Genomic DNA, 23000 nt, shown 5'->3' with positions numbered 1-23000 from the left:
TACATATTTCCAAATTTTTACAAAATTTATACTTATTTCTATCAAGAAAAAATAATCGTGTATTCTTATATATTTATTTTTAAAGTTAGACTCACCATTTAGTTTATATATCAGTTATTGATTGTTAAATAACCCAAAGCATCAAAGAAAGGAAACTTTAGAAATAAAGTTGCTACTTTAAATGCTAACTAATATTGCTATATTTATAAGTATTCTGGTTTCTTCTAAAAGTAACTCTCTTCTTCAGGATTCAAAATTATGCCCAGTAGAGCCTGACAGGTCTGAATTGGAAAACTCAGGATTTGACAGAATGAGCGAAGAAGAGCTTCTAGCAGCTGTCTTGGAGATAAGTAAAAGAGATGCTTCACCGTCTCTGAGTCATGAAGATGATGATAAGCCAACTAGCAGTCCAGATACTGGATTTGCAGAAGATGATATTCAAGAAATGCCAGAAAATCCAGACACAATGGAAACTGAGAAGCCCAAAACAATCACAGAGCTGGGTAGGTTTAATGAACATTAAACCTCTGTTAAACAAAACATAACTCTTTCAAAGTTTCGTAGTGACAAATGAGCTCCAAATAACCGGAGATAAATAGAAAAATTAGCTGAGCATGGTGGCGTGTGACCCTTATCCCTGCTACTCGGGAAGCTGAGGCAGGAGAATTCTCTTGAACCCAGGAGGCGGAGGTTGCAGTGAGCCAATATTGTGCCACTGCACTCCAGCCTAGGCGACAGAGTGAGACTCCTTCTCAGATAAAAACAAATAAAGGGAGGTGAAGTGGATCTGTATATAACAGGGCTGATGGTATTTTCATTCTATATTATAAAAAGCTTTAAAAAGTGAGAAGCAAATATTGTGACTAGTATACAGATACTAGTGGTAAAGTATGCCGTATCCCTTTAGGTATACATCAGTAGTAAAGCTAACCTTCTTATGTGCATTTAATATATGTTTGTGTCAGTTCTGAGGTGCTTTTCTCACCACTGCTGTTTAAGAAATTCATGGCCGGGCGCGGTGGCTCAAGCCTGTAATCCCAGCACTTTGGGAGGCCGAGACGGGCAGATCACGAGGTCAGGAGATCGAGACCATCCTGGCTAACACGGTGAAACCCCGTCTCTACTAAAAAATACAAAAAACTAGCCAGGCGAGCGAGGTGTCAGGTGCCTGTAGTCCCAGCTACTCAGGAGGCTGAGGCAGGAGAATGGCGTAGACCTGGGAGGTGGAACTTGCAGTGAGCTGAGATCCGGCCACTGCACTCCAGCCTGGGCGACAGAGCGAGACTCCATCTCAAAAAAAAAAAAAAAAAGAAATTCCTATAATTCTTTCATTTTCCTATATGGGAATTTACACCAGGTGTTAGGGTGTGAATAATTCAAGTTCTCCATCCCCTGCACAGTGCATTACTTAGTTTCTATGTTTAGATATATTTAGATACACAACTACTTACCACTGTGTTACAGTTGCCTGCAGTACTCAGTACAGTAACATGATGTACAGGTTTGTAGCCCAAGAGCAATAAGCTATACCATATAGCCTAGATGTGTAGTCAGCTATACCATCTAGGTTTGTGTTAAGTATGCTCGAAGATGTTCGCACAAAGATGAAATCACTTAATGCAATTTCTTAGAATGTATCTTCATCATTAAGCAACACGTGACTGTACATAAAATGCTATACTATTTTTTTGGTAATTTTTATTCATTTTTTGTTATCTAAAGCTATCAATGGGAACAACAGAGCTGAGCCATCCTGCCTTGTACTGTGGGTATTTTGAAACTTTTAGGTAGATGACTTTTACTGTCTTTTCCTATGACCAGTTCAAATTTTTCTCTCTTGATAGCCCCAAGATCTAAACAACTGTATATTGCTAATGTGTTTCAGGTACACCAAGCATAGGATTTTGAAAATGAAGAGAATACTAGAATATCAGAAAATTATTTTCTACATTCTCATAGTTGGAACCTCTTCAATTTTAAATTATTTTGCATGCAAGTAAAATAAGAATTAGTATATCCACATTTAACCGGAAACAAAAACGTGATGGTTTTTATACACAGGCATTAATTTTTTCCTTCTTCATACAAGTATCATTATGCAGTCCCCTTATTACATTTATAATCACTGCCCTTAGGTATCACTGGTTAATATTGGTGCTTTTGTCCCTTCCTGATTTATTTCCTGCTTTCTGCTCTCCTTTTCAGTTCTTTGCCCAGTCCTATAACTTCATAAAATTAACAAAGGGACAGCTACAGGAAGAGGTAATACGTAGCAATGTCCTATATCATGCACTTCAAGGGAGCTACAGTTTTTATAGCGTGAAAGGAGACAAAGTAGTTGGAAATGGCAGTGGGTAATAAAGAGGAAACCCACCCTGTAGCCAGGCTCTGGGGTATGGGGAAAAAACAACCTATACTTCAAAGAACACTAGAAAAATCCATAATGGGAGGCTTTAGAAGAAAAACTGGCCCTGACTAAACACTAAAGAGACCTGACAACCAAATGTAGTGAGTAACCTTAGGAGTCTAGGTTAGAAAAAATTCTACAAAAAATATTTTGGAAACAACTGGAAAAATGAGAATGTGGGCTATAGATTGGAATTATAAATAGAATTACTGTTAATATTCTTAGGTGTGATAATTGTTATGTAGGAAAATGTGCTTTTTAATTAAGAGATTCAGGCTGGGCTGGGTGTGATGGCTCATGCCTGTAATCCCAGCGCTTTGGGAGGCTGAGGTGGTGAATCACCTGAGGTCAGGAGGTTAAGACCAACTTGACCAACGTGGTGAAACCCCATCTACCAAAAATACAAAATTAGCTGGGCATGATGTTACATGCCTATAATCGCAGCTACTTGGGAGGCTGAGGCAGAAGTATTGCTTGAACACAGGAGGCGGAGGTTGCAGTGAGCCGATATTGCACCATTGCACTTCAGCCTGGGCAACAAGAGCAAAACTCTGTCTCAAAAAAAAAAAAAAAAAAAAAAAAAGGCCAGGCGTGGTGGCTCACACCTGTAATCCCAGCACTTTGGGAGGCTGAGGCAGGTGAATCACGAGGTCAGGAGATCGAGACCATCCTTTTTAGCACAGTGAAACCCCGTCTCTACTAAAAATACAAAAAATTAGCGGGGTGTGGTGGCAGGGGCCTGTAGTCCCAGCTACTCGGGAGGCTGAGGCAGGAGAATGGCATGAACCCAGGAAGCAGAGCTTGCAGTGAGCCGAGATCATGCCACTGCACTCCAGCCTGGGCGACAGAGCGAGACTCCGTCTCAAAAGAAAAAAAAAGAGAGAGAAAGAGATTCAAGCTCACGTGCTTTGGGGTAAAGTATTATAATATAGGCAATTACAGTGTATTCACATGGCTCCATAGAAAAAAAAGAAAAATGTGAGTGAGTGTGTATACACACACTCAGTCTCCAAAGACAGCCTCTAGTGAACCATAGCTACCACTATGCATACTCTTGTATAGACCTCTTCACAGTGAATTTGGGAAGGCTATGTGAGTGCAGTAAAATGTGATTGAATTTATTCTGTGTCAAGTTTGTGATTAAACATTAAGGTGGCCTGGCAGCTTCCCCTTTTGTGCTTTTGGGAACCCTAGGCTGCTGTGTAAGAAGCTTGGCTGCCCTGCTGGAGAGATCACATTGAGAAGGAAAGACTCGTGAGATCACCAGAAGAAAGAGGATATCTAGCCATCTAATATCCCCAGCTAATCTTTCTTTTCTTTTTTTTTCCCTGGGTGGGACCAAGTCTCTCTCTGTCACCCAGACTGGAGTGCAGTGGCATGATCTCAGCTTACTGCAACCTCTGCCTTCCAGGTTCAAGTGATTCTCCTGCCTCAGCCTCCCGAGTATCTGGGATTACAGGCGCCCGCCACCACGCCCAGCTAATTTTTTTTTTTTTTTTTGTATTTTTAGTAGAGATGGGGTTTCACCATGTTGGCCAGGCTGGTCTTGAACTCCTGACTTCAGGTGATCCACCCCCCTCAGCCTCCAAAAGTGCTAGGATTACAGGTGTGAGCCACTGCACCTGGCCCCAGCTGATCTTTCTAACCAACGCCACAAAGATGCCAAAGGAAAAAGAAAAAAATCAAGGGAGACATGTTTTTTGGCCTGAGCAGTTGGATAGATAATGGTATCATTTGCTGATATGAGGAAGGCATAGTTGATGAGACAAGGGAGGAATAAAAATTAAACAGGCAAATGGAGATTTCACCTAGTCATTTCAATATACAAGTTTAAAACTCAGGGAAGACATTCAGACTAGAGATATGAATTTGATATTTTGTCAGTTTGTGAGGCTATAGTAATACATGAGATCACTTAGGGAGAGAGCTTAAGTAGAAAAGACAGTCTGAAAAAGTGTCATGATCCCTTTCTTTCAGCAGCCTGTTTTCTCAGTTTCTGATCTTAATTCCAAAATTTTTTCTTCGACCCTATTTTGACTGCCCACTTATAGAAGTCATTACCGTAGACCAGTGCTTCTCAAAGTGTGAACTTAGATCATCAAATATAATCTGTGAACTTCCTGGAAATGCCCATTCTTGACACCACCTCAGACCTACTGACTGAGAAACTCTGGATGTGGGGCTTAGCAGTCTGTGTTTAGATAGGCCCTCCGAGTGATTCTCATGCAATACTAAAGTGTGAAAACCACTCCCCTAGACTTTGTCGTCATCAATAACTGTACCACCTTTGAAATCTTTGTTTCAAATATCCTTGCCTAATCCTTCTTTCCATCCAGCTTACCTAGTGTCCTATTCTGACTTTATTACTTTATTTTTATGAACACTGCCAACCCATTGACTCTTACTTTTTTGCTATTCAGCACCTCCCTCTTATCATTACTTCCTTTCTTAGGCAGCCACATGCCATATTTTGGTACCCTTTTATCTCCTTCCTCTTTTCTTCTGTTGCAGTAGCCTGACAAAACCCAAATTCCCAACTCAACTAGCTACTTTTTCCATACCTGCACCTAAGCTGCTGACAGTTGCTAAAGAAAATCACAAAACTGTGTTGAGTGAACTTTCCTTAAACTCAGGACTACACTCTTAAATGGGCACTAAATGCTACTAGTCAGTTCGGTAATACTTTGTTTTCTCAGTCTCCATGATGTCTTCCTGAAATCTGTACTTCTTTCTCTCTCTTTCTCCATCTCTGTCTCCCTCCCTCCCTCAAATATGCCAAGGCCGTTCTCATCTCAGAGCTTTTGCACTTAAGCTCCTTGAGGGCAAGCACCATGTTGCTTTAATTATCACTATATCCCCAGCTTCTACAACAGTGCTCGGCACATAGATTCTCAGTAAATATCTGTGACTTAACAGTTGCACTGTCTTGTGAATCAACTGAGGACGGGTAGGAATACTAAGTAAGGTTTCACAGTCTCTAGACACTAGCCAGAAGGAATAGTGTGTATAAAGACTCAGAAATGAGAAAGCCCACAGCAAATTAGTGGACCTAAAAGAAAGTTCAGAGTGATCTGTGTGACTGGAGCATATGGTTAAAGGGGAAATGCAAAAGATGAGACTAGAGATCTAAGTAGTCTCTGGTTTTTGCATGGCCTGAAGCCATGTTTAGGAATTTGGACTTTTGTTTCAAAGGCATTAGGAAGTTATTGGATATTTTAAGCAAACAATTATTTTGTAAGGATTTATGGTTGAAGAAAAGACCATTCTGGCTACAGAAGTTAGAGAAAAACTATAGTAATACCTGAGACCTCTTAGGAAATTGTTGCGGTAGTCCAAACCAGAAGTTAGTGGTGTCCTAAGCCAAGGTTTTGGCTTGAAAAAAAAAGTTGATGGATTCAAGAGATGGTTAGGAAATAATCATTTATCTTATGTGAGGAGTGAATGAGAGGGAGAAGTCAAATATGATCCTCAGATTTCTGTCTTTTAAAAGAAACTGTGGAAAATTATCTAATTCACTGAAATATAGAATATCAGGAAGAGAACGCGTTTCAATTAGGGTGTGGGGAAGAAGCAAACAGTGTATTCAGTGTAAGAATGTTCAGTTAAACACATGAATCCCTTTTGATCCATTGTGCAATCTTTAAAAGTGATTATTTCATGGCCATATTTGTCCCCATAGATTTTTAAATAGGTTCTGTATCTGTCTGATAATCTTATCCTGAAGACAAACGTATATTGACTTTAGCATCTTCAAGGAAACTTCCTTGATCTGCTTTCTAACACATGAATTAGTTACTAGTATAATCCAGGATTGTCTGAGGTACATTGAATCATTGAGTGCTCAAAATTATTGGTTAAGAAAAATTATTCGTCACATTTTTGAGTATGTTTTGATAATAAAAGTAATAATACTCATTTTATACTCTAAAATAGCAACGTCAACCCCCAAGTCTTCCTTCCACTTGAAATGCTCATCATCAGTAAACTTTGCATATCTCAGTTGCAAATTTCCAAAACAGATAATCTAATTGGTTGAGTCAAATAATCCATTCCCAGTTCAGCAGGCTTAGATGGGAGAGACAGGCAGGGTCATGTAGACTTCCAAGCTGCCCCTTCTAGGCCATGGGAAGGGTCGTTTCTCCAATAATAGAAGAAAGGAAGAAATTACTGACATCTCTAGGATAATTGGTTTTTGTGTGTTTAATTGGGATTATCTGTAATATAATTTTTCTGAACAATTGGGATTTTTCCACCAAATGCTAAGTTTCTTTTCCTCTTTTAATAAATATTCAGCAATTCAGTACAACTCAAAATGCTAACTAGTTGCTGACTTAGAATCTAAAGCCAAGATGCTGTAAACTTCAGAGTTACCTGTGCTACAGAGAAATACAGTATTAGGGGCCGGGCACAGTGGCTCACACCTGTAATCCCAGCACTTTGGGAGGCCGTGGTAGGTGTATCACCTGAGGTCAGGAGTTCAAGACCAGCCTGGCCAACATGGTGAAACCCTGTCTCTACTAAAAATAAAAAATGAGCTGGCTGTGGTGGCACACACCTGTAATCCAAGCTACTCAGGAGACTGAGGCAGAAAAATCGCTTGAATCTGGGAGGTGGAGGTTGCGGTGAGCCGAGATTGTGCCACTGTACTCCAGCCTGGCCAACAGAGCAAGAGTCTTTCTCAAAAAATAAAATAAAATTCAGTATTAGGGCAGCTAAAGAGCATATACAAACTCAGTAACAATATGCATAGCATGAGTATATAAAGGTAATTCTTACTGGCCAGTTAAATACTTTTTGATGAGGAGGTTTACTTAGTAATGTTTGATATAGTTAACGCTTGTATTTGTATTGAAAATTACTGTGGCCCAGGCATTGAAAATTACTATTACAGGTGGCTCAATCCTGTAATCCTAGCACTTTAGGAGGCCAAGGCTGATGAATCACCTGACGTCAGGAGGTCAAGACCAGCCTGACCAATATGGTGAAACCCCGCCTCTACTAAAAATACAAAATTAGCTGGGCATGTTGGTGCATGCTACTTGGGAGGCTGAGGCAGGAGAATCCCAGCTACTTGGGAGGCTGAGGTAGGAAAATTGCTTGAATCTGGGAGGTGGAGGTTGCAATGAGCCGCAATCATGCCACTGCACTCCAGCCTGGGCAACAAGAGCAAAACTCCATCTCAAAAAACAAAAATAATAATAATAATAATAAAGTTATTATGAAATGGCCGGGTATGGTGGCTCATGCCTGTTAATCCCAGCACTTTGGGAGGCCGAGGTGGGCAGATCACTTGAGGTCAGGAGTTCGAGACCAACCTGGCCAATATGGTGAAACCCCGTCTCTACTGAAAATATAAAAAATTAGCCAGGTGTTATGGTGCACACCTGTAATCCCAGCTACTGGGGAGGCTGAGGCAGGAGAATCGCTTGAACCTAGAAGGCGGAGGTTGCAGTGAGCAGATACTGTGCCACTGCACTCCAGCCTGGACGACAGAGCAAAACTCAGTCTGAAAAAAAAAAAAAAATCATGAAATGTTATTGCTCTAACAATTCAGATAACCAGAAGAAAATCATAACTATCCTGTTTATTTTAGCTAGCCATAGTCTAGAAATTGAGAAGGAACAGGCCGGGAGGGGTGGCTCACACCTGTAATCCCAGCACTTTGGGAGGCCAAGGTGGGCAGATCACCTGAGGTCAGGAGTTCAAGACCAACCTGGCCAACATGGTGAAACCCTATCTCTACAAAAAAAATATAAAAATTAGGCCAGGCATGGTGGCTCATGCCTGTAATCTCAGCACTTTGGGAGGCCGAGGTAGTCCGATCACGAGGTCAGGAGTTCGAGACCAGCCTGACCAAGATGGTGAAACCTCATCTCTACTAAAAATATAAAAATTAGCCAGGCATGGTGGCTAATTAGCCAGGCATGGTGGCCCGTAATCCCAGCTACTCGGAAGGCTGAAGCAGGAGAATCGCTTGAACCCTAGAGGCAAAGGTTGCAGTGAGCCGAGATCATGCCACTGCACTCCAGCCTGAGCAACAGAGTGAGACTCCATCTCAAAAAAAAGTGTGTGTGTGTGTATATGTATATATAAAGTGTGTGTATATATGTGTGTGTATATATGTATATATATACATATATGTGTGTGTATGTGTATATATACACGTGTGTGTGTGTATGTGTATATATACATATGTGTGTGTATATGTATATATACACAATATATGTGTGTGTATATATATAAATTAGCCAGGCATGGTAGCGGGCACCTGCAGTCCCAGCTACTCAGGAGTCTGAGGCGGAAGAATTGCTTGAAAGAGGCGGAGGTTGCAGTGAGCCACTGCACTCCAGCCTGGGGGTAGGGGGAGGGGAGGGGAGGGGAGTGGGGATTTCTTACCTTCCTGAATGTTTTAAACATACACTGTATGTTGCCATACACTCTTTTGATTTAGATATATACAATCCTTGTTTGATTATTAATGTTTAAACACGTGTTCAACATACAGTGTGATAAATGGGGAAAATCGGGCAGGCACAGTAGCTCACACCTGTAATCTCAGCATTTTGGGAGCTCAAGGTGGGCAGATCACCTGAGATCAGGAGTTTGAGAGCAGCTAGCCAATGTAGTGAAACCTCATCTCTACTAAAACAAAAATCAGTTGGGCGTGATGGCGTGTGCCTTTAATCCCAGCTACTTGGTGGCTAATGCACGAGAATTGCTTGAACCCAGGAGACAGAGGTTGCAATGAGCCGAGATCGTGCCACTGGACTCCAGCCTGGGCGAGAGAGTGAGACACTGTCTCAAAATAATAAATGGGGAAAATCTCTTGATCGTTTTGGCCTAATTCTTTCTTCATTTGCTCTAAACAATATTTTATTTCCAGTACTTGGTCAAGTGACACTATGACCTATGGCTGTTTTTTCTTCCCCATCTTTACATAGTGTGTTTCTGATGATTAATTAACTTTTAGAACCATTAGTGTAGATCATTTGTTCTCAAAAGAGAACAGTTTTGCCTTCCAGGGTACATACGGTAATGTCTATCATTTTTGGTTTTCACAACTGTAGAGGGTGGATGCTACTGACATTTAGTAGGTAGAGGCCAGAAACACTGCTAAACGTTCTACAATGAACAGGACATACTCTTTTCCCCTCACCCCAACAAAAGCTTGTCCCACCCAAAATGTCAGCTCTAAGGTTGATCAACCCTGACGTAGATCTAGTAAGGTGAAATTGTATGTCCTAAGCAAATTATAGATGAAATTAGGGTAAATTCCTTTATGAACAGTAGGTGTCACTCTAGTTCAGAAATTTCCATTTATTAGAGAGGATTTTCCAAATTAATATTATGTTCTGCTTCCTCAGATCCTGCCAGTTTTACTGAGATAACTAAAGACTGTGATGAGAATAAAGAAAACAAAACTCCAGAAGGATCTCAGGGAGAGATTGATTGGCTCCAGCAGTATGATATGGAGCGTGAAAGGGAAGAGCAAGAGCTTCAGCAGGCACTGGCTCAGAGCCTTCAAGAGCAAGTAAGAGATATTTATATTGCTACTTTCTCTGTACTTATCTTTCCTGAGAAATAGAATAATAATAACTAATGTGTTGAGCACTTACTATGTGTCAGACGTTGTTCCAGATGATTTACATACAGTAAGTCATTGGGGGAAAAAAAAGACTTGTTTGAGGCAGGGCTTGGTAGTTCATGCCTGTAATCTGAGTACTTTGGGAGGCTGAGGCGGGCAGATCACTTGAGGCCAGGAGTTTAAGACCAGCCTAGCCATCATGACAAAGCCGTGTCTACTAAAAATGTAAAACTTAGCCAGGCATGGTGACACATGCCTGTAGTCCCAGCTACTTGGGAGGCTGAGGCAGGAGAATCACTTGAACCCAGGAGGCGGAGGTTGCAGTGAGCTGAGATCACGCCACTGCGCTCCAGCCTGGGTTTGAAACAGGTACATGGGTAGTTTTTCTTTTTTTGAAAATCCAAATGCAATAAAATGTATTGTTGGTTACCTTTCATAACTATAATTCATTGCTTGCGAAAACAGGATGGGATATTGTAGATTATTCCTAGTCCAAATTTATTTTTTATTTTTTTTTTAATTTTTTATTTTAATTTTTTAGAGACAGGGCCTTGTTATGTTGCCCAGGCTGGTTTTGAACTCCCGGACTGAAGCAGTCTTCCTCCTTTGGCCTCCGAAAGTGCTAGGACTACAGATGTGAGCCACCATGCCTGGCTTCCCAGTCCAGCATTATTATGCAAGCTGTAGAAACAGCCAGTCTACCACCATGATTTTATAATAATATTTTAAGGCATTGTATTTGTTTTGGTTATTTTCTAAGAATATAAATTTTTTATGAATTATTTGAACATAGAATTATCAGAAATAGTATCTAAAATCTAATTTTCAGATTTTAGTGTTAGAACATTTATCTGCCTGTTTATTTATTAAGATAGGGTCTTGCTCAGTTGTCCAGGCTGGAATGCAGTGGCTTGATTATGACTCACTGCAGCTTCAAACTCCTGAGCTCAAGCAATTCTCCTGCCTAGGTCTCTCAAGTACATGGGACCACAGGAGCACCCACCATGCCCAGCTCATTTTTTTATTTTTAGTAAAGACAGGGTCACTGTTGCCCAGGCTGGTCTCAAACTCCTGGGCTTAAGCAGTCCTCCCACCACAACCTCCCAAAGTGCAGGGATTATAAGCATGAACTATTTGCACCCAGCCCTTGCTCTTTTCTTTATGTAGTAACCTATTCTTCAGTGTTCACTTTATGCCACTTGTTTTCCACTGTTACAATTACCTGAAATACCAGATTTATAGGCAATAGGATCTGACTTACAGGTATGATAGTTATCTAATCCTGTGCAATCCCAGTCATGTTAGTAAACATTTACCAAGACTCCCTAGAATGAATGGGTAGGTTTAGTGCTTGTTTGAGGCCTGCTTTGGGTTCATCAGATAATCAGGTTAAGAAATCTAAGCTGAAGGCCGGGCGCGGTGGCTCAAGCCTGTAATCCCAGCACTTTGGGAGGCCGAGGCGGGCGGATCACAAGGTCAGGAGATTGAGACCACAGTGAAACCCCGTCTCTACTGAAAATACAAAAAAAATTAGCCGGGCGCGGTGGCGGGCGCCTGTAGTCCCAGCTGCTCAGGAGGCTGAGGCAGGAGAATGGCAGGAACCCGGGAGGTGGAGCTTGCAGTGAGCCGAGATCGCGCCACTGCACTCCAGCCTGGGCAAGAGCGTGAGACTCCGTCTCAAAAAAAAAAAAAAAAAAGAAATCTAAGCTGGGCACTGTGGCTCACGCCTGTAATCCCAGCACTTTGGGAGGCCAAAATGGGTAAATACCTTAAGGCTGGGAGTTCTAAACCAGCCTGGCCAAAATGGTGACACTCTGTCTCTGCTAAAAATACAAAAATTAAGCTGGTGTCGTGGTATGCGCCTGTATTCCCAGCTACTCGGGAAGCTGAGACAGAAGAATCGCTTGAACCGGGATGCGGAGGTTGCAGTGAGCCGAGATCTTGCCACTACACTCCAGCCTGAGAGACAGAGCAACACTCTTCTCAAAAGAGAAAAGAAATCTATTTGGCCAGATAGGGTGGCTCATGCCTGTAATCCCAGCACTTTGGGAGGCTAAGACAGATGAATCACTTGAGCCCAGGAGTTTGAAACCAGCCTGGGCAACATGACAGAACCCCATCTCTACAAAAAATACAAAAATTAGCCAGATGTGGTAGTGCACACCTGTAGTCCCAGCTACTTGAGAGGCTGCTTGAGCCCAGGAGGCAGAGGTTGCAGTGAGCCAGGGTCATGCCATTCCACTCCAGCCTGGGGGACAGAGGAAGACTATCTCAAAAAAAATAAATCTAGGCTGGCGCAGTGGCTCACACCTGTAATCCCAGCACTTTGGGAGGCCTAGGCGGGTGGAATACCTGAGGTCAGGAGTTTGAGACCAGCCTGGCCAACATGACAAAATGCCATCTCTACTAAAAATACAAAAATTAGTCAGGTGTGGTGGCGCGCACTTGTAATCCCAGCTAGTAGGAAGGCTGAGGTACGAGAATCGCTTGAACCCAGGAGGTGGAGGTTGCAGTGAGCCAAGACCATGCTACTGTACTTTTGCCTGGACTATAGAGCAAGACTCTGTCTCAAAAAAAAAAGAAAGAAAATAAATCTAATTTCTCTAGATCAGTGGTTCTGAATCTTAACTGCACATTCAAATTAACTGGGGAGCTTTAAAAATACTGGAGTGGGCTGGGTGTGGTGGCTCATGCCTGTAATTCCAGCACTTTGGGAGGCTGAGGCAGGCAGATCACGAGATCAAGAGATTGAGACCATCCTGGCCAACATGGTGAAACCCCATCTCTACTAAAAATACAAAAAAAAATTAGCTGGGCGTGGTGGCACGCACGTGTAGTCCCAGCTACTCTGGGGGCTGAGGCAGGAGAATCACTTGAACCCGGGAAGTAGAGGATGCAGTGAGCCGAGATCGTACCACTGCACTCCAGCCTGCTAACAGGCAAGACTCTCTCTCCAAAAAAAAACAAAAAAAAAATTTCTTTAAAAATACTGGAGTGTTCTGCTCTGATACGATTGATCTGGAGTGTGGTCTGGGCATTTGGATCTCTCTTCTTTTAACATGGATTTTTAAAAGCTTCTCCCACTGATTTCTTTTGTTTGTTTGTTTGTGATGGCGTCTCGCCCTGTTGCCCAGGCTGGGGTGCAATGGTGTGATCTTGGCTCACTGCAACCTCCGCCTCCTGGGTTTAAGCGATTCTCCTGCCTCAGCCTCCCAAGTATCTGGGATTACAGGGACGTGCCACCACACCTGGCTAATTTTTGTATTTTTAGTAGAGAAGGGGGTTTCACGACGTTGGCCAGGCTGTTCTCAAACTCCTGACTGTGTGATCCGCCTTCCTGGGCCTCCCAGAGTGCGGGGATTATAGGCGCGAGCCTGGCCTCACTGATTTCAATGGGCAGCCAAGATTGAGAATTGCTATTTTAAAACCATTTCAGAACCAGCTGTTCTAGGGGTTTTTTTGTTTTGTTTTTCTTTTTCTTTTTTTGTAAGAAGTTCTACTCTAGCTATCTTGTCATCAAGATGGCAAACTATTTTACCAGTAATATATCATAGTCATTTGTATTGGAAAACTTTTTTTTTTTTTTTTTTGAGATGGAGTCTCGCTTTGTTGCCCAGGCTGGAGTACAGTGGCACCGTCTTGGCTCACTGCAGCCTCCCCCTCCTGGGTTCAAGTGATTCTTCTGCCTCAGCCTCCCAAGTAGCTGGGATTACAGGCACCCGCCACCATGCCTGGCTAATTTTTGTATTTTTAGTGGTGACAGGGTTACACCACATTAGCCAGTCTGGTTTTGAACTTCTGACCTCAAGTGATCCACCTGCCTTCACCTCCCAAAGTGTAGAAGACTTACATGTATGTATGTTTGTATGTATGTATGTATGTGATGGAGTCTTGCTCTATCTCCCAGGCTGGAGTGTGGGCGCATGATCCCGGCTCACTGCAACCTCCACCTCCCACGTTCAAGTGATTCTCCTGCCTCAGCCTCCCGAGTAGCTGGGATTACAGGTGCCCAACTAATTTTTGCATTTTAGTAGAGAAAGGATTTTGCCATGTTGGCCAGGCTCGTCTTGAACTCCTGACCTCAAGTGATCCACCTGTCTCAGCCTCCCAAAGTGCTGAGATTGCAGGCGTGAGCCACTGCGCCCAGCCAAAACTTGCTTTTAATATAAATAACCAAGGTCTGATTTCTTAGCAAAAATTCCTTTATAGTGCATGAAAAGAAAAAATTCAGCCCCTTTTTTCATAGATGAAAGACATACATACTATTTGTTATCAGCTGACTCAGTTAAAACTTCTCAGATATGAGGATAGGGTTGTAAGAGGACGTGTCTTTAGTTTGGTATACCTGCGTCATTTTGTTGATAAGTAAAAGAGAATCTTGCCTTTTGGTTTCAGAGTAGACTTATTCTGAAGAAAGTATAAAATAAATTTTTTAAAGTATAAAATAACTTTATACTCTAATATGAAAGTATATTTTTTCTTATTCATATGTTGTTTGTAAATTATCTTTTCTGAAGATGACGAAGGAAATTTTTTATCATACTCAACATTTCCCTGTCCTTATATAATTAAAATAGTCATCTAGGCCGGGCGCAGTGGCTCACGCCTATAATCCCAGAACTTTTAGAAGCCGAGGTGGGAGGATCACTTGAGGCCGAGAGTTCGAGACCAGTCTGGGCAATAAAGCAAGATCTCGTCTCTACATAAATGAAAATAAAAATAGTCATCTAGTTTGAGACATTTCAGGAGATGTTGAAGGTACTTTTTGTTGTTGTTTTTTGAGAGTGTCGCTCTGTCACTCAGGCTGGAGTGCAGTGATGCAACGTTGGCTCACTGCAAGCTCTGCCTCCTGGGTTCACGCCATTCTCCGGCCTCAGTCTCTCGAGTAGCTGGGACTACAGGCGCCTGCCACCACGCCCAGCTAATTTTTTGTATTTTTAGTAGAGATCGGGTTTCACGTGTTAACCAGGATGGCCTTGATCTCCTGACCTCGTGATTCACCCGCCTCAGTCTCCCAAAGTGCTGGGATTACAGGCATGAGCCACCCACACCTGGCCAGAAGGTACTGTTTTTTTCTAAGAGAACCTCAGATATATCAGAAAATTAATAGTCAGTGGCATTCATGTAGTATTTGCCAAGCATCCACTGTATGTCTTGGTTTCTTCAGCAAGAATAAAAATAGAAACCTATGAATAATATCTTGTGGAAATGTTCGTCTGGCCGTCTGTTACAGACTTAAGGTGAGTGATATGTTAGAGCTGGCTCTCAAAATCAGCTCAGGAGAGCCAATTATATGCCCTTCCCAACTCTGTGTTCACTGTCACGTTAGTAGCTTAAAATTGACCATGGTGGGAGTATTTATTTATACCATGGAAATTGGAAAATGCTATAAATCAGGGGAAAGGAAAGACATAAATTTGTATCTACTGTGTGCCCGGCACTTTGTTTTGATGTTTTGTTTTTTATTTTTTTGAGACGGAGTTTCGTTCTTGTCGCCCAGGCTGGAGTGCAATGATGTGATCTTGGCTCACTACAACCTCCACCTGCCAGGTTCAAGTGATTCTCCTGCCTCAGCCTCTCGAGTAGCTGGGATTACAAGAGCCTGCCACCACACCTGGCTAATTTTTATATTTTTAGTAGAGAAGGGGTTTCACCACGTTGTCCAGGCTGGTCTCGAACTCCGGACCTCAGGTGATCTGCCTGCCTCGGCCTCCCAAAGTGCTGGGATTATAGGCATGAGTTTACATGCCCAGCTTACTTCTAAGGTTGTGTTTTAAGAGGACAATGTTGAAAAAAGTAAAGAACTTCCCCACATTCCTCAAAAGGTTATATTCCAAACATCCATCAGGTTATAGAAAGTATTCTTAGCAAATGCTTCCAGAGAAACTGATTTTATCCTCATTAAGTAAGTTTAATCAGTACCTCTTTAAATACCTTAGTTTTTGTTCTTTTCCCTTTAGGAGGCTTGGGAACAGAAAGAAGATGATGACCTCAAAAGAGCTACCGAGTTAAGTCTTCAAGGTGTGGAGATCATTTTAATTAATTTTTTTAATGGTAAAATTACCATTCACACATAGAAGAACGTATAAAGAGTGTGTGTGTGTGTGTGTGTTTATTGTGGGGGATAGCATGTGTGTGTGTGTGTGTGTGTGTGTGTGTTGTGGGGGATAGCCTCTCACTCTGTCACCCAGGCTGGAGTGCAGTGGTGCAGTCTTGGCTCACTGCAACCTCCACCTCCTGGGTGCAAGCAATTCTCGTGCCTCAGCCTCCCGAGTAGCTGGAATTATCGGTTGTGCCACCACACCCAGCTAATTTTTGTATTTTTAGTAGAGATGGGGTTTCACCATGTTGGCCAAGACTGGTCTTGAACTCCTGGCTTCAAGTGATCCACCCGCCTCAGCCTCCCAAAGTGCCGAGATTACAGGCTAAAATGTGTTTTTTGATAACAAATTTGAATACCTCCCAGGTAAAGAAATAGAACCTTAGAAGTAACTTTTATATCTCTCCTTTTTGTCTTCCTCCCAGAGGAAACCACTAATCTAATGTTTATATTCATCTTCAGCTTGCTTTTTTCAAAATAATTTTTGTCGTCTATACCCATATCTCTAACAATATGTTTTTTAATTTTGAAAAATTAGCAGGAAAATCTATCATCTGTTTAATGAAAGTTATAATTTTGTCACTGTTACGAGTCCTAGAACAACATGATGTGGCTTCAGGTTCCCTGTGAATTTTCAAGAGCTTATTCTGGGGAAGTCAGTGGGCAGTCATGAGTGAGTGTATTAGGTAGCATAAGGTTCACATGTCATAGCATTTGGCAGAATTAATATGTGGACCAGGTATTAGAAGTCTATGAGATAGGAGATTGAAAGAAGTAGATGTAGGAATCTGTTTCTCAAACAGCTTTTACCTAATCTTTATTTTATCCCCTCCCCTCCTTATCCTCCAGTTTCAGAGGTACCTGGTTCCTGGTTCTTCCATGTCTTCATTTTTTTGGAGACAGGGGCTTGCTCTGTTGCCCAGGGGCTGGAGTGCAGAGGTTCGTTCTCTGTTCACTGCAACCTCTGCCTCCCGAATTTCAAGTGATTCTTGTGCCTCAGCCTCCTGAGTAGCAGGGACTACAGGCGTGCACCACCACGCCCAGCTAATTTTTTTTTTTTTTGAGACGGAGTCTTGCTCTGTCGCCCAGGGTGGAGTGCGGTGGCGCAATCTCCACTCACTGCAAGCTCCGCCTCCCGGGTTCACGCCGTTCTTCTGCCTCAGCCTCCCGTATAGCTGGGACTACAGGCGCCCGCCACCGCGCCCGGCTAGTTTTTGTAATTTTTTTTTTAGTAGAGACGGGGTTTCACCGTGTTAGTCAGGATGGTCTCGATCTCCTGATCTCGTGATCCGCCCATCTCAGCCTCCCAAAGTGCTGGGATTATAGGCGTGAGCCACCGCGCCCGGCCTTTTTTTTTTTTTTTTGAGACAAAGTTTCATTCCTGTTGCCCAGGCTGGGGTGCAATGGCATGATCTTGGCTCACTGCAACCTCCACATCCCAGGTTCAAGCAGTTCTGCTGCCTCAGCTTCCCGAGTAGCTGGGATTACAGGCACCCACCAGCACATCCAGCTAAATTTTGTATTTTTAGTAGAGATGGGGTTTCACCATGTTGGCCAGGCAAGTGTCGAACTCTTGACCTTAGGTGATCCACCTGCGTTGGCCTCCCAAAGTGCTGGGATTGCAGGCGTGAGCCACCGTGCCCGGGTTCCAGCTAATTTTTTGTGTTTGATTTTAGCAGAGATGGAGTTTTGGCGTGTTGCCCAGGCTGGTCTCGAACTCCTGATCTCAGGCAGTTCACCTACCAGCCTCAGCCTCCCAAAGTCCTAGGATTAGAGGTGTGAGCCACCATGCCTGGCCTGGTTCTTCCATGTCTTCTTGTGTTTTTGAACATTCAGTGATGTAAATTAGATTAGTTTTCAACTTTTCCATTGCAGGCTTGGGGTATGGCTTTGGCTTTCTTAGGTCTGCTGAGTCAGTCACACATGTATTTCCAACTTAGAATTTTGATGTTATATTCTCTTTTCCTATTCTTTGCATTCTTAGATTTTCTTTTTTCTTTTTCTTTCTTTTGAGACGGAGTTTCTCTCTTGTTGCCCAGGCTGGAGTGCAGTAGCGTGATCTCGGCTCACTGCAACCTCTGCCTCCCAAGTTCAAGTGATTCTCCTGCCTCAGCCTCCCAAGTAGCTGGGATTACAGGCATGAGCCACCATGCCCAGCTAATTTTGTATTTTTAGTAGAGGTGGAATTTACCATTTTGGTCAGGCTGGTCTCCAACTCCTGACCTCAGGTGATCCACCCGCCTCGGCCTCCCAAATTGCTGGGATTACAGGTGTGAGCCACCATGCCCAGCCTCATTCTTAGATATTCATGTGATTGTAAGTCACACTATACTGTGATTTTAGTGGAGCTAATTATATATTAAAGCAAATAACCATTTATGTACAAATACTCCTGGGATTCTTTATTTAACACCCTTATGCTTCCAATGGACACATATTGTTAAAAAATATATAGATCTTATATTTGTTTAGTATATCTTAGGTGAAATTTAAGAGTTAAAGGTTGAATTTTCTTTAGCTTTTTTGGTACATTTCAAGAAATGAACTTTTTTTTTTTTTTTTTTGAAACAGTCTCGCTCTGTTGCCAGGCTGGAGTGCAGTGGCACAATCTCGGCTCACTGCAACCTCCACCTCCCAGGTTCATGTGATTCTCCTGCCTCAGCTTCCTGAATAGCTGGGACTACTGGCATGCGCCACCACACCCGACTGATTGTTGTATTTTTAGTAAAGAAGGAGTTTTACCATGTTGGCCAGGATGGTCTTGATCTCTTGACCTCTTGATCCACCTACCTCAGCACCCCAAAGTGCTGAGATTACAGGCATAAGCCACCACACCCGGCCAAGAGATGATTTAATACAAAGAAAAAAAGAACATTGACCTTTTTATAATCCTTTTTCTGTGAGGATAATTTATGTTTGCTAATGACACCAAGTACTTGAAATCTAACATATATAGCTTATATAGAATTTAGTGAAATTGGATTATATGTAAAATTATATTCTTTTCTAATTTTATGCCTTTCTTATGAGGGTTAGATCCCTTTATCATATAAATATATTTAAAAGAAAAAGAGCATTTCTTTTACAGATACACATGTCTCCCGTGTTCCCCACGGTGGGCTGAGCGTGTTGGACCCTCTTATGTTTTATGTTTTCTTAGAATGATAAAATGTGTACCTCAAGCTGTTTTATCTTTCTAATTATATCTCTTATGTCTATTCCAAGAATTTTTTTTTTTTGAGACAGAGTTTTGCTCTTGTTGCTCAGGCTGGAGTGCAATGGCGCAATCTCAGGTCACTGCAACCTCTGCCTCCCGGGTTCAAGAGACTCTCCTGCCTCAGCCTCCCAAGTAGGTGGGATTACAGGCATTAGCCACCGCTCCCAGCTAATTTTTTTTTTTTTTTTTTTTTTTTTTTGAGACGGAGTCTCGCTCTGTCACCCAGGCTGGAGTGCAGTGGCCGGATCTCAGCTCACCACAAGCTCCGCCTCCCGGGTTCACGCCATTCTCCTGCCTCAGCCTCCCGAGTAGCTGGGACTACAGGCGCCTGCCACCTCGCCCGGCTAGTTTTTTGTATTTTTAGTAGAGTCGGGGTTTCACTGTGTTAGCCAGGATGGTCTCGATCTCCTGACCTCGTGATCCGCCCGTCTCGGCCTCCCAAAGTGCTGGGATTACAGGCTTGAGCCACCGCGCCCGGCCTTTTTTTTTTTTTTTTTTTTTTTTTGTATTTTTAGTAGAGACGGGGTTTCACCATGTTGGTCAGGCTGGTCTCGAACTCCTGACCTCAGGTGATCCACCTGTCTCAGCCTCCCAAAGTGCTGGGATTACAGGCCTGAGCCACCGTGTCCAGTCTATTCCAAGAACTTTTATAAGATTTTGTCTTTGTATTCTTCAGAGTTTAACAACTCCTTTGTGGATGCATTGGGTTCTGACGAGGACTCTGGAAATGAGGATGTTTTTGATATGGAGTACACAGAAGCTGAAGCTGAGGAACTGAAAAGAAATGCTGAGGTAATTGTTTTCATCCCTGAGGACAGTTGGTCAGATTCAGTGTCACTCCTCCTGCTCTTTACTTCAAAGGCCCCACTTTCAGTGTCCATTGCAGGTTCATTTTGGCCCTTGCAGTAGCCATTACATGGTCTCATTTTCTCTTGTCATTTGCTGTTCATTTTTCACATGCAAGATTCAAAACAACAACAGAAAAAAACAGGAATACATCCTGACCACTTTGTATGCATGTTAGGTAAGAACTCAGTAAAGGCATGTGTGTATTAAATTACCTTTAGTTGGCCAGGCGTGGTGACTCATGCCTGTAATCCCAGCACTTTGGGAAGCTGGGGCAGGTGGATCACCTGAGGTCAGGAGTTCGAGACCAGCCTTACCAACATGGTGAAACCCCGTCTCTACTAAAAATGCAAAAATTTTGCCAGGTGTGGTGACACATGCCTGTACTCCCAGCTACTTGGGAGGCTGAGGCAGGAGTATCGCCTGAACCTGGGAGGCAGAGGTTGCAGTGAACCAAGATTGTGCCATTGTACTTCAGCCTGGGCAACAAGAGCAAAACTCCATCTCGGGGGGAAAAAAAAATTACCTTTAGTTACACTGAATAACTATCATCTTTATAGTTAAATACCAAAAACGGTTGTTGTGCACTGAAAACTGTTGAATTGGTGATGTTAATTAGGGCACATTGAACTCTTTTTTTTTTTTTAACCCTTTTTTCTCCCTTAAATAATTGCTTTTTCCCCTCAAATTTTGATTATCCAGGATCCTACCATCCTAACACAATTACTATCAACACTTTGACATATTTCTTTGTTATTCTCACCTCCATGTATGCTTTTTTAAAAGTCATAAGTATAGTTTTTATTTCATTCGGTTTTTTTTTTGTTCTAGAGACAGAGTCTCACTGTGTTGCCCAGGCTGGCTTCAAACTCCTGGGCTCAAGGGATTTTCCTGTCTCAGGCTTCCAAATGACTGGGACTAGAGGCACACACTGCCGCACCCAGGTTATCCTGTTTGTTGAAGGGTAGTTATTTATAAGCTTATTTTTAATGCCTGTACAATATTGACTCAAATGAATATCCTATTTAATTTTTAGCTAACATTGAGTATTTGTCTAAGTTATTTGTAATTTTTCACTATGATAATAAGTTGGGAAACTGTATGCTTATAGCATTTTCCTTATTTTATTTTATTTTTTAAGTTTTTTGAGACAGTCTCGCTCTGTCACCCAGACTGGAGTGCAGTGACACAATCTCAGCTCACTGCAACTTCCTCCACCTCCTGGGCTAAAGCGATTCTTGTGCCTCAGCCACCTGAGTAGCTGGGATTGCAGGCATGAGCCACTATGCCTGGCTAATTTTTGTATTTTCAGTAGAGATGCGGTTTCACCATGTTGGCTAGGCCAGTCTGGAATTCTTGGCCTTAAGGGATCCACCCATCTCTGCCTCCCAAAGTATTGGGATTACAGGTCTGAGCCACTGTACCTAGCCAAACACAGTTTTTTTTTTTTTTTTTTTTTTTTTTAAGGCAAGGTCTGTCTGTCACCCAGGCTGGAGTGCAGTGGCATGTGCTCTTGGCTCACGCGTTCGTTTTCTATATTTTAGAATTTCTTCTTTTGTATTCTCCAGAAGTAAATTACTAAATTAAAGTTTATGAACATTTTAAATTTCTGGTTTACATATAGCCATATTCCTTCCCCGATTTTTTTTTTTTTTTTTTTTTTTTTTTTTGAGACGGAGTCTTGCTCTGTCACCCAGTCTGGAGTGCAGTGGCCCAATCTTGGCTCACTGCAAGCTCCACCGCCCAGGTTCACGCCATTCTCCTGCCTCAGCCTCCTGGGTAGCTGGGACTACAGGCACCCGCCACCACACCCAGCTAATTTTTTGTGTTTTTTTAGCAGAGACAGGGTTTCATCATGGTGGCCAGAATGGTCTTGATCTCCTGACCTCGTGATCCACCCACCTCAGCCTCCCAAAGTGCTGGGATTACAGGCGTGAGCTACCATGCTCGGCCTTCCTTCCCCAAATTTTACCTTATAGTGATGTCTGTAGTGCATGAATATCACTTTTCAGTTTTGCTTTACTTTACCAAAAATATTTTAATCGTATTTTTTAAAATACAAAAGTTCACTCTGATCCCTACAGCAACATAGCAACTCTTTTTAATATTTTCGTTCTCTTGTCCAATGCCTAACTCTTAACGTAACTGTTTTTAATAGAGCTATAGTTACTGTTTGCATTCATATGGGTTTGGAAAAAAGGTTAACATATTCCTGATCCATGTAGTTTTTTTATATCACTGAATATTAATTTTTTTTTTTTTTTTTTTTTTTGAGACGGTGTCTTGCTCTGTCGCCCAGGCCGGAGTAGAGTGGCCAGATCTCAGCTCACTGCAAGCTCCGCCTCCTGGGTTTACGCCATTCTCCTGCCTCAGCCTCCCGAGTAGCTGGGACTACAGGCGCCCGCCACTTCGCCCGGCTAGTTTTTTGTATTTTTTAGTAGAGACGGGGTTTCACCGTGTTAGCCAGGATGGTCTCGATCTCCTGACTTCGTGATCTGCCCATCTCGGCCTCCCAAAGTGCTAGGATTACAGGCTTGAGCCACCACGCCCGGCCTTTCACTGAATAGTATTATATTGAATTGAGATACTAACCAGTCAGCTATTATTGGGTATATTGTTAGTTCCAACTTTTCACTAGATAATGCCACAGTAAATAATTCGATACATATACTCTTTCTTTTGACTTACTTCCTTAGAATAAATTCTTAGTTGGGGGTGGAATTCTTGGGTCAAAGGGTATGAACAGATTTTTTAATTGATTCTTACTATGCCACACACCGAAGCTTAGCCATGTCAGCTTTAATAATAAATTTATATTCAGTGTTTTGCTTTTATTCAAATGAAG

At 42.4% G+C, this 23000-nt stretch overlaps 1 protein-coding gene across 6 annotated transcripts in view; it reads left to right on the top strand.

Moving 5' to 3' along the window:
• The window catches only part of USP37 (ubiquitin specific peptidase 37), a 123888-nt gene that overhangs the window by 94762 nt on the left and 6126 nt on the right, over window positions 1-23000 (top strand). For all 6 annotated transcript variants that reach the window (XM_028831112.2, XM_028831109.2, XM_077957565.1 and 3 more), the window contains 4 exons: window positions 248-503; window positions 9772-9938; window positions 15953-16013; window positions 19986-20101. In XM_028831112.2, coding sequence (XP_028686945.1) covers window positions 248-503; window positions 9772-9938; window positions 15953-16013; window positions 19986-20101 — 600 coding nt within the window. The remainder of the gene's footprint in view (window positions 1-247; window positions 504-9771; window positions 9939-15952; window positions 16014-19985; window positions 20102-23000) is intronic.

Source organism: Macaca mulatta, chromosome 12 (assembly GCF_049350105.2).
Source record: "Macaca mulatta isolate MMU2019108-1 chromosome 12, T2T-MMU8v2.0, whole genome shotgun sequence".
Lineage (NCBI taxonomy): Eukaryota > Metazoa > Chordata > Mammalia > Primates > Cercopithecidae > Macaca > Macaca mulatta.
This window is presented reverse-complemented; position numbering and strand designations above follow the sequence as displayed.